The 12124-nt window shown below is 53.2% G+C and overlaps 1 protein-coding gene across 6 annotated transcripts in view; it reads right to left on the bottom strand.

The window, feature by feature from the left end:
* Positions 1–1507: 1507 nt before the first annotated feature.
* Positions 1508–12124, bottom strand: part of RhoGEF64C (Rho guanine nucleotide exchange factor at 64C) — a 126118-nt gene continuing 115501 nt past the window's right edge. For all 6 annotated transcript variants that reach the window (XM_033382495.1, XM_033382498.1, XM_033382494.1 and 3 more), the window contains 4 exons: positions 5798–9012; positions 5310–5705; positions 3790–4017; positions 1508–2035 (listed from right to left, as the gene is read on the bottom strand). In XM_033382495.1, the coding sequence (XP_033238386.1) occupies positions 1904–2035; positions 3790–4017; positions 5310–5705; positions 5798–9012 (3971 nt within the window). In that variant the 3' untranslated portion in view covers positions 1508–1903. The remainder of the gene's footprint in view (positions 2036–3789; positions 4018–5309; positions 5706–5797; positions 9013–12124) is intronic.

Here is a 12124-nt window from a genome sequence, read left to right as displayed (position 1 = left end):
GCTATTGCTGTTGCTGTTGATGTTGCCTCTGACTCTGCCTCGGCTTCAGCCTTCCCTTTGCTACAATATTTTCCTTCGTTTTGTTGCCTTTGCCGGGGGTTTTTCAATTTTCCCTATTTCTGCCTTCTTGCCGCTGCTGCCTCTGCCGCTGCCGCTGCTGCTGCTGCTGCCTCTGTGGCTGGGGCAGCTTTAAAGGATTTGGAACTTGTTTACGTGGCGTATTAGTATAATTTACAACGGAAGCCATCAAAAGCTTTGATGCGCCGCAGGCAAGAAGGAGAATTATTTTCACATTGCCGTAGCCGAACTAATTTCAACCTGTCCGCAATTTTGTTGTTGTTGTTGTTGTTGTTGCTCCCTCGTCCTTTACTCACTCACTCACTCATCCAGGTCTATGTGTGTGTGAAGAATACAGCTGAGAGGCAGTGCACACTCTGTCCATACGAGAGGTATGCCTGAAATTGGATCCAGATAGGCGGCAGTACGAAACCAAATGGAACTCGAATGATGCCCCATAAACTAATAAACAGAAGAGTTAATAGAGAACTCTTTGGCTCTTTGGCTAGCCCCAAAACTATGTGTGTGTGTGTGGGCCATGAAAATATGTGAAGTCCATTAGCAAAATACTGCCTGGGATTAGATATATGTATGTACGTATGTATAAACTCGATGGAACCACAGTTATGGCCATTGCTTTAAACCAAACAGAAGACCCTTCCTCCAGGGCACTCCTCCTGGGCACTCGTATTTGTTTGTGTGTGTTTTTGGCCATTACAATTGTCGCAGCAATTGCTGGCCATAACAATTACCGTTTCGTGTTTAACCATAATAATCTGCTCAGTTGTTTGTGTAATTAAACAAACAATAAAGCCAAGGGCCTAGGCCCTGGCCCTCTTACCACTTGAGTGTTTTTATTGTTGACCAAATATGAGTTCTGGGGATTTAAAATGGTTTAATCAACTCGTCCAGTCGCACTCACACACACACATGTATGTATGTGTGTATTATATTCCGCAAATATTTACGGCTGGCAAGGCTGGGGACGGGCTCTCCTCCCCTCCCCACCACTCGCAAAAACCGGAGACGTGCGTGCGCGATTCTCCATCTAATTTCCCTTTCGGGTCATAAATCTTGGGGCCAAATTTAAAAATAATACAGCGTCATAAGATTTATTGGTGAATTTCTGAGCCAAAGACTGTTTTCAGGTCTCAGCCTTGGTCCGTGGTCCGTGGGCCGTGGGCCATGGGCCATGTTCCAGGTGAAATCAATGGACAGCCAGAGGTAGGATTTATGGGATAAGCGGGAAGGGCCGGCCATCCTTTGGCCATTCAGCCAGCCAGCCAGGCTCTCAATTATTATGCAATTTCAAGTGTTTAATTAATGTATTCTATTTTATTGCATTGTATTTAGGGTATTGGTATTGGTATTGGTATTGTGTGTGTGTGTGTGTATAGGTATAAGTATAAGTATACGTTTACGTATAGCCATAGATATATAGATATATGTAGATATATGTATATGTATGTATGTAGATATAGGTGTAGGCATATGGAGGCATAGGTATTATGTAGACACTAACTAGCGTTATGCGTGCTCGATTCAATTGTTTATCACTTAAAAAATAATTACGAAATTGCTTGTTGGTTAATAGCGCATAAATACATTATTAAATGCATAACCAATTGTTCAGTTTTATTGTTATGCGCCATTTTTATTGTTATTGTTCGTAATCGTAATCGTACTCCTACTCGTACGTATATGTATGTGTATGTGTGTGTGTATGTGTATGTTATCCATCATCATCTGTCGCACCGGCAGAATGTGGTTTCACGCGTGTGTGCTGTGCTGTGCCGTGCTGCGGTTTGCTGTGGGATGGGTCCTGACCGGACGGGATGGACTCCTGCTAGCTGCGGGCCAGCATTCCGTTGATCATGATGTTGGCCAGGGCGTTTCTTCGCTTGCGCCACGCCCCCATGCCCTGGGCATGGTACTGCATCTGAGTGTACCACTGCTTGGTCCGTACCCCATCCTCGGCCTGTTAAACAAAAAAAAAAAAAAAACAACAAAAAAATGAAGAAAGCAGAGAGTGTAAACCCGTTAGGGTAGGCGTATTTGATTGACTGGGCCGCAGAGCACACTCCTACTCCCGGCTCGCAGCTCCCAGCTTCCCCCTACCAGCTTCCCCCTACCAGTTTCGTGGTTGTCATTTTGACAGCCCCCGTGTTGAGAAGTGCGTATGTGTCTGTCTGTGTGTGTTTCTGCCTGTCAGCTGTTCAGTTGGCCGGAACTAAACGTTTCAATTTATGCGCCGCCGGGCTCCGGCTTCGGCTCCGGCTCTGGCCTGGCCTGTGCCCCCTTTGTCCCCCCTCGGAGTCTTTCGCATCAAACATCTCCTGTATACCGTGTATCCTGGCCTTTCACGCAGCCATTTGGTTGCGCTTCTGTGCGTTGCGTTCCGTTCCGTTCCTTCTTTCATTCTTTATATAACGTATTTCAATAAATGTCATTCATTTTGGCAGCCGCTCTCTACGTGCGCTGCCTGAGCGAGCTTGAAAGGGCCGCAGCGCGCGCCTGCGGGGGCAGCAGCCAGAGAACTCAGGACTCACGGATTCGGATTCGGGACATGGGACACGGATCTCAGGACTAGGGCTTAGCCCCGTTTGAATCACGAAAATTTGCATGTCTAAAATCTGGCTGGCTGGCTGGCGGAATGGCTGGTTGTCGGGATGGCCTGCCCCATGTCTGCCCCCCCAGCCTGCGTCCCCCCTGACTGCCTGCTACAGGCATTGGACAAGAAGTTATTTGAAATGGATTTTTGCATACGCTTCTTGTGCTTTTGTCTGTTATTAAAATTACTTTGCTTTCCCTAGCAGCAGCCAGGCGGGCAGGCAGGCAGGCGGGCGGGCAGGCGGGCAGGTATACACAAAGAAGGTAAACTCTTCATTGTATGGCCAGGACGTCCCCAGCTGCCCGCTCTCCATCTCTCCCCAAGAAAATCTGCATCAGAATTCTGTTCTGCTCGAAGGGAAAAGGTTATGTGTGTGCGTGTGTGTGTGAATGAGTTTTCTGTGAATGATTTTTATTACATTCCAGCAGGATGCTTGCGAAATTTCCCCCAACCCCCCACCTGCTCGAGATTCCAGCCCAAGTTTGCTGGGCCTAGATTTATGCCAAATTGTTTGTTGGTTAATTGTCCTGTTGCCGCTCTATTAACCGCACTCCTTGCGGGCCCAGCAGCAGCCCAGGAGACATGTGCTAGCTCCAACTTTGCCACCAGCACCACTTGAATCAGATATTCAGGTATTCCTCCTCCCAAAGCCGAATCCAATACTGAGCTGGCAAACGGCAGAACGAAACTAACGAAGCCCAAACATTGCCGTTGTGCAGTCAAAAGGCAAACGCTTACTAATTCAAAAGCCAACTCGACTGGCACAGCACACGGAGCAGGCCAGAAGCCAACCGAACAGAACAGAACAGAGCAGAACAGAACATAACAGAAAAGAACGGAACGGAACTGAACGGGACACGAGACCAGACCAATCCAATCCACAGCCGCCTGGCCATCCATCCATCTATCTATCTATCTATCTATCCATGGCCAGTTCAAGTGGAAAACAAAGGACTAGCGCCAGAGCCAGAGCCAGAGACAGGATACTAGTAGTGGGGGCATTGCTCGTTCAGATTGGCAGAACAGAAACAGGATCTGGCGATGGGGCCAGGAGCTGGTAACGGGTAACGGCTAACGGGTAACGGGTAACTGGTAACTGGTAACTGGAAACTACTACTCACTTTGAATATGAATGTGTCCTTCGATGAAATTTCCTGCACTTCGAAATAATCATCCCAATCCGCTTCGCTGCACACCACACATCTGTCCAGATAGAGGGGCTCCCGGATCAGCGTGTAGCGTCCGCACTTCTCCTTCACCAGCAGCAGGGAGGCCTCTCGTATGCCCGTGTGCTTCGGGAAATTCAGTTTATCCGACATGGCCTTCTCTGCCCTATAATTGGCACTTGGCTGTTTTTGTTTTCGTTTTTGTATTTGTAGTAGTTGTCGTCGGTATGGCACACAAAAAAGAACGGGCACAAACGGGAAGAGGCAGCAGCAGCAGCAGCAGCAGCGGCAGCAACAATGAAAAACGAAAAAAAGGAGGGAAACAAAAATACGTAAAAAATAGAAAATTGTGTAAAACGAAACTAAACAAAATTACAGCTGAAAAATAAGTGGAGGCAAGCGAGGGGGCTGCGAGGGAGAGGATGGGTCCACAAGTAGGGTCCCGCTAGATAAGGCTGGCAAGCGCACAAAGCGTGTCAGGCCAAGCAACTGCCGCAGGAAGCAGAAGCACAGGCACAGACAGAGGCAGAGGCAGGGCCTGTGGCAGTGGCAGTACCAGCCAGAAATCTCAAATCAGGAGCGGCACACAAAAAAAAAACTCGGAGGAATATGGGCAAAAACGAACGAAACGTTGACCGTTCTAGAATTGAGCAATTGTCGGAGGCGTAGCGGGAAAACTGGCCAGAAATTTAGTGCAGGATACAGACAGACAGACGGACGGACAGAGAGAAAGAAAAAACTAAACAAAACATGTGACATACGCACTGCGTCCATGTCGATTGCGGGCCCTCGATCCCTAACCATAACCATTGGAGCACACACAGGAAGGCCGGCAGGATACTTCTGGTGTCACCTCTTCTCCGGCTATGGCTATGGCCATGGCTATGGCTACGGGTTCTCCTACTCTCGCTCTCTGTCTTGATTTTCTGGTGTTCAAATGGTTTTGTTTTTAGGCAGAACGAAAAAGGCACGAAAGAGATTGTTGCTGGGATAAGCACTTTTCATTAGAAGAAAAAACGAATGAGAACGAGAGAGGCTAGAAGCCGGCGAGGATGCGGTCTCGGTTCAATGGGCCCCGGCACTGATTTGTTGAAATCTTTTATCGCACGGAAAAGTGTTGCCATGGCAGGCCTGACAGCTGTGCTCCGATTTGCACCGACTGCGAAATGGGACCGGGAAATGGGCTTGCGAATGCCAGAGTCCCATTCTCCTCCGCAAGGCTTTGGGTGCAGATGCCGCTCGCTAATTGCCCCGCCATCCTCATGGCCATCCTCATGGCCAGCCATGGAGTCATGTCAAACGCCAAACTGCCAGGCAGCCGAGCCATCTCTTCTCGCCTGTCAAACGTGACCCGCCGAAGGGGGGGACAGGGCAGAAACGGCCTCCATGGGAGGCGCTAATCGAAGTGTATATGGGGTTATCCCGGGGGGTAAGGTCCCTCGAGGGAGGGGAAGGGAGTGGGAGGCGGGACGCACCTTGCCATTGGTCACGAGCAGAGCGTTGACCGGCGTGAGCTTGATGGTGCGCGCCTTCTTCCAGTTGCTGTCCGTCGGCTGGGTGTAGAGGAGCTTGCCCTCCATGGCGAAGCGGACCTCATCGTGATTCCACTCGAGCACGTCGATGGCCATTTTGCGCAGCTTGATGTTTATCATATCAATTTCGCAGGAGGCCCGCCGGTTGGGGCTGGAGGAGCTGATGCGGCGCCAGAGCTTGGTGGGCACATCCTTGGCCTCCTGGTTGATGTGGTTCAAGTGCAGCTCGATTTTCTCCTGGGCCTGCTTCAGCAGCTCACGTCCGTCGATTTGCGAGGGCGTCACCTTGTAGAGACGCGCCAGCAGCAGGGGGTACTTGGTCACGCGCTGGACGGGCACCTGTTGGATGGTTGGATGGTTAGATGGTTAGAGTGAATCGATTAGGGGCTTTGCCACCACGGTGGCCATGAATATCAAAAGGGCACACTCACCATCAGGAAGGAGTTGAGATTCATGCGCCGCAGTACGGCGTTCTCCATCTGGGAGACCTTCAGGAAGATGCGCAACAGCTCCTTCTCCTTCTCGAGGTTGGCCAGCAGCAGGCTGGCACCCGCCTGCCGGACGCAGTAGCTCTCGAAGGCGTGCAGCATCTGCGTGAAGTCGAGGAAGATGCGTCCGATGTTGACCGTCAGCAGGTCGTCGTCGCCCTGCTCCAGGGACATGTCCAGGGCGTCGCGCATCCGCTCCGCCAGCGTCTGATTGTTCTCGAGCAAGTCTTCCGTGTTGAGGAAGATTGCGGAGAGCTGCTCCTGGGTGAGCAGGCCGGCCACCAGCATCGGGTGGCAGAACTCCTCGAGGATGATCTGCAGGTCGCGGCCGTACTTCTCCTCCGTCTCCACAATCTCCGTGATGATCTCCTTGCGCTCCACCCGCTTCTTGCCGCACTTGCGGCACACGAGCGGCGCGTACAGCACGCCCGCCTCCCCCACCTGCATCTCCACCGCTCCGTCGCAGTCCTCGCACAGGTGCAGCACGGTGGGCGTGGCCTGGTACTTGCTGCGCGACGATTTGCTCGTCTCCGAGCCGACCCCGGAGTCCTGCCGCTCCACGTCGCTGCCGCACTTGCCTCCGCCGCCCAGGCCGCCGCCGCCGCCGCAGATGAAGCTGTGCGGTGGCGGCGACAGGGAGTTCATGTTGCTCTGGCCACTGTCCCGGTCCTCCACGCGCTTGTCCAGCTCGCTGAGCGTGTCCGTGGCCTCCTCCTCGATGATCTTCGGGTTGTTGCTGTAGTCGAAGCTCTCCTCGCGGGCCAGGCCCCGCTCCTTGGCGTCCACCAGGTACGAGAGGATGTCGTACTTGGAGGCCCCCTCGAAGATTGACCGGGCCGCCTTCTTCTCCAGCTCGGCATCGTTCAGGGGCGGTGCGGAGAGCGGCAGTGGCGGCGGCTTCTCGTTGATCTCCTCGTAGATGGGATCCCCATTGAGCCGGATGGACTCGTAGTGGTGCTCGGCCTCCACCCCCGGCTCCGTGTGCGTCGAGTGCTCGATCTCGGCGAGAGTGGCATCCACCAGCAGCTGATAGAACTTGGCCCGTGTGGCTGCATCCAGCTCGGGCTCGGCCTCCAGCTCTGGTTCCTTTTGTGGCTGAGGCTGCTGCGCCTGCTCCTCCTCGAGGATTCCGGATGCGGTGAGCATGCTGGAGCAGCTCTGGTAGCAGTCGGACTCGTTGCCGCCGGCAAAGTCAAACAGCTCGTAGTTGTGGGCGGAGGCGAAGCTGTTGGCGGAGCTGATGCTGCCCCGATTGGAGAGGCGATCCTCCTCTTTGGTAGTCCGCTCGGAGCGGATCCGCTGCAGCGAGGCGCTGATCAGGCGATTCATGTCGTCGTGGTCTTTGGTGCCGCTCATGTCGATGGCCTGGCGCGCCTGCTGCAGCCGCTGCAGCGAGTTCTCGATCAGCTCGGCCACCGTCTCCGTCTCCAGGCCCTCGGCCACCTGGCCCAGCATCGGGTCCTGCAGCAGCTTGGCTATGAAGCTTCCCTCCTTGGGGCAGCTGCGCGGCACAATCGTCGTCACGGCATCCTGCATCTTCTTGGCGCGACCGGTGTCACCACCCGCCGAGCGCAGGCCGCACACGTGGGGCACCAGGTTGCGCTTCACTGCCTCCACGGGGTTCCGCAGGATCTTCAGCAGCTCCGTCTCGTGCTGCACGAGAGGACTCGGACTCGAGCTGTCGGTCGGCGACGGCGGCGGCGGCGTGGCTGGCGTCGAGCTGATGGCCGGCGGCGTATTGATGGGCGTTGTGCTGGTGCCCGCCCCAGTCCTCTCCCTCTCGTAGTCCAGGCGGATGAGGGTGCGCCCCCTGCCGCTGGAGCTGCCACTGCTGGACGTGGAGCTGCTCGAGGTGGAGGAGATGCACGACACGGATCGCTGCAGGTTGATCTCGCTGCTGCGGATGGGTATGATGGCGATGCCCGTGCCCGTGCCCAGGCCCGTGCCCATCATCTGCTGGCTCCGCATCGTATTCAGGTGATTCAGCTGCTGCTCCTCCTCCTCGGCGCTGCTCACGTTGATGCACACCCCGCCGGTGCTGACCGCCTGGCTGTTGACCACCACGGAGGACTGGTACAGGGGCTGGGCCGCGTCCGCACTGAGATTCATTGTCGAGTAGCAGTCATCGCCGCTAATCAGTATCGACGTCTTCTTGGGGGTCGCCTCCTCCTCGGGCGAGAGGTGCAGCCTGGTGCTCGGTTTGCGGCGAAGTTGCACGCCCAGATCCGTGTGCGGATAGGTGTCGTCATCCTCCTCGCTGTGCGAGATTTTCAGGCGATGCACTTCGTGGGCTCCCTCCCCGCTCTGGTTAAAGGGTGCCACCCGCACGACAGTCCTCTGCTGCTGCTGCTGCTGTTGCTTCTGCCGAAGCTGTGCCGGAGTCGATGTCAGAATCGGGGCCGGAGCCGGAGTCGGAGTCGGAGTCATAGTCGGTACTGACTTATTGATTCCGTGTGGCGGAAGCTCTAATCCTTTTGCGGTCTCCGTCAGTGGCTCCGTCAGTGCCTTGGGGGGCGAAGCGGGTGGCGGTGGAGGCGGCTCTGTCGGACGCCTTTGAAATAAATCTCTCGAGTCGCTGCGGTTGCTTTTTATGCGCAGCGCCATTGTGTCCTTAAAATTTAAAATGACATTTTGTGGCCCACTCGCTGGGGCCGAGGAGCGAGGATGCGGCGATGTTGTCGTCTTCGAAATGGAGCTGGTGCTGGTGCTGGCGCTGGCGATGGCGATGGAGTTCCTGGCGGCCGTGGCCGTGGCGGTGGCGGTGTTGGTGGCGGCGGTGGAGGCGGTGATGGGCGCGGTCGACAAATGCCGTTCGCTGTGCGCCCGTCTGATGGGATTTCGCGATTGTGTCGTTTGTGCCGCACGCTTTTGACTTGCCGCAGGCCTGGCAGGCGCATCCTTCTGCCTTGCCACCCTCTTCTCTTCGCCCTTGTCCTCCATCCCATGGCCATTCATGTCGTTGTTGTCGTTGCTGTTGCTGTAGCTGCTTCTTCTGGTGCTGCTGCTGCTGCTGCTGCTGTGGCTGTTGTCGTTGCTCTCGTCCTTGTCGTTGTGCTCGTCATCATCGTCATAATCGCGATTTGCTGCTGTCGTCTTTTGGTTTGCCGTTGCTGCTCCTTGGGCCACTCCTGCTGATTTTGCTGCTGTCGTGGCGGTGCCTGCAAAGGAGTAGATGGTGACACTGGTGAGTGGCGTGTCGCAGCTAGGAAAATGTTGCTTTTGTAAAGTAAATCTAAGACAGGACGAGAGCCAGAGCAGAGCCCCAGCCAGGCGGGAGAGACCTGCCCGATCATGGGAGACCGACCCCCCAGGGGCATTCCAAGGCAGTCATTCCGTGGTGCTGCCATTCTAGCTGTATTTGGCTCTGGCCAGGTCTTTTGGCTACAGCTGGAACTGCTGGTCCAATCCGTTCGGTTTGGTTAAATATTTATGTGTGACTGGGGACGGGGGACGGGGCACGGGGGACGGGACACATCGAGTGTTTAGCTATTTATTCATCCATCTCTTTTGGCAGCACTTGGCACTAAATCGTTTCACTCCATGCAGATTTATGTGCCCCCGAAAATGGTATAGTTTCCCCCACCACTATCCCTTGTCTCTCTCTGGGTCTCGTTCCCCCCTTCCGCGTGGCATGCCCCACGTTGACAGCCACTTAAAGATGTGCTTTGCCCCGATAAGGTGTTTTGTTTTGCGACTCCTTCGGTTTCTGGCTTTTGGGCTGTGGCTGCGGCTGTGGCCGTGGCCGTGGCTCTGGTTGCGGCTCTGGTTGCGGCTGTGTGGCCACCAATTGCTGCCCCCCCTCCTCGCCCTACCTCCTCTTGGGCTGACAATATGTACGTATCTTTATTTATGGTAAATTGGGTGATTTACGTTGCGGCCGATAAGCTTTGCTTTTCAGCGGGTGCCGTGGCTCTCGTGGCTCTCGTGGATCCTTGTCCTTGTCTTGGCATTTGAATTGCCAGGCAGCTCAAGTCCTTGACTGGAACTGAGACCGTGCCACAAGTCAGGGCTTGTAAATGGGCTTTTATTTTCGTTAGCCGGGTTAAGCGCACGAGCACGAGGACGAGGACGAGGACAAGGGCGAAAGCGAGGCGCTAGGACACGGGCGAGGATGTGGCTTTGGTGGACGACGCCGAGAAGAAGAGGAAGACGAAGAAGAACGCGGCTGTGTCTCAGTGCGGCAAACAATTTGTGTTGGAATTAAGATAATAGATTACATTTAAATGTTTTCGGCGGCGGCTGCGAAAAGGGTTTACTGCTTTCGCCGAAATTTGAGTGCCGCTCTGCTGACGTCAGCGCCAGGGTCGACCCAGGAGACAGCTCTCCCTCCTCCCTCCCCTCCCCAGAGATAAGATTTTTTGGACACCCACAGTCCACAGGGAGAACGGTTGTCCTGTCCTTGGAAAGCCCCTATCATCCTTCTGCTGGCAGCCTTTTAATGAGTGTGAAAAGTGAGCTGGTTTTATGGGTTGCGGCCACCTTTGCGTTTTATGTTAATGAGTGTCATCAACGGGTAGATTCGAGCTCCTCAGCCAGTGCACTTTGAACCCCATTGCGGCTCGAATGTCTCTCCATGCCAGGCCACCCAAAAGGCACATCGTCATCGTCGTCATCAACGGCAACAGCAACGGCAACATCATCAGATACGGAACAGAACGGAACCCCAAAAGACTGTGGCAGCAGATGCTTACCCAACAATGAAATTAATTAATTGCTAGAGCCACTTGAATTTCAATCGACAACACTTCGATTTGCTAATCGCATTAGCAAGCCCCTCTGCCCCATGCAAAACAGCGACAATTGGAGAGGGACAGGCAGGGGGGGACGAACAGAATCCGAGAACTGCAGAGATACCCTCGGAGGAGCATTGGATTGGTGCTGCTATGACAACGACTTCAGCAGCATCTTGAATGTTGATGATGCGATTTCTTCATGAACTGAAGAGCTGTTCAGATTTATGGCACTTAACAGAGCCCAGAGCTCAGAGTACAAATCGGTTTGAATCTGCGTCAAGTTTCCATCGGAAATGCCGTGAAATCGGCAGACTGTCGTCGTTCTGGTGGACAGACATATGTATACACCCGAAGGTAATGCCCAATACCCTCTAGAAGAGGGACCCTGGGAAAAAGGTAGCTCGCTTTTCATCTAGCACAGAATCCCCTCTCCCATCACCCGCTCTCTTCCTGACGTTGCCGTTGCTGCTGCTGTTTCTCTATTTCCACTTAACGAGATTTTTGTTTTGGAGCCATTGTCGCCGGGCGAATAGTAGTTGCCTCTCCTCTACCCCTCTCTCACCCTCTCGCTCTATCCCTCTTTCGCTCTCTCTCTATCAACTATTGTAATTGGCTGTCGACTTGTCTTTGTGCGAAAATATTTAATTAACGCCCTTTGTAGTTGCCCGTCCGCTGCTGCTGCCGTTTTCGGGGAAAATAACAACAAATAAACCTGAAATTTGACAAAAGCCTTTGGTTACACTCGCATCTAATTGTCTTGGGCCGCAGATAGTACATATAGTCTAGTCGTATCTCGAGAAAATCCCCCAAAACAAAAGCAAACAAATGTAACTCAACTTCAAAAAACAAAGGCAAAGGCAAATACTATATTTTTAAGGCAAAAACTTGGTAAATGGTAAATATTTTGAAGGCAAAAACTTATTGAACAAAGAAAACAGATGGCTATATCCTATGTGCTGGCATATATGCGTATATATCTGCTATATTTTGGTAGGAAAACTGTTTGAACAACGATTTACATGTAATTGCGGAGGCGGAGGCGGAGGCAGGAACAGAACTTGCCACACTGCTGTGGCAAGTTTCAATCAGGAATCTTGTTAAATGCGAAACCAATGCCTCCAAATGTGTTTGTGTGTGTGCGTGTGCGCCGTGTGTGTATGTGTGTGTGGATTCTATTTCTTGGGAAATACTTGTAGTTTTTTGGGTACTTTTTGTTGTTCGATTCGAACAAAGCAAATGGGGAAAATGTAAATAAAATGGAAATAAAGATGAAATGTGCAGGAGGCTGCCTGCTGCCAGCAGAGGTGTGTACCTTCCCCCCCCCCCCCACCTCCTCCTCCTCCTCGTCACCCTTCTGCCACTCCTTTGGCGATTTGCCGCTTTGCTGGCCAAATGCGGCTTTGTTCATTTGAGAAGAAAAAGTAATTAAAAGTGTAACTTGTCGGGATTAGTAAAAACATTTTAATTTAGTTGCGATCCATAGAAGGAGGAGGAGCAGCAGCAGGGCCATGGCCAGGGCCAGGGCTGTGTGGAGGGG

The sequence above is a fragment of the Drosophila pseudoobscura genome, chromosome X, assembly GCF_009870125.1.
Source record: "Drosophila pseudoobscura strain MV-25-SWS-2005 chromosome X, UCI_Dpse_MV25, whole genome shotgun sequence".
Lineage (NCBI taxonomy): Eukaryota > Metazoa > Arthropoda > Insecta > Diptera > Drosophilidae > Drosophila > Drosophila pseudoobscura.
The sequence above is the reverse complement of the archived record's forward strand: the minus strand, read 5'-3'. Positions and strand labels throughout refer to the sequence as shown.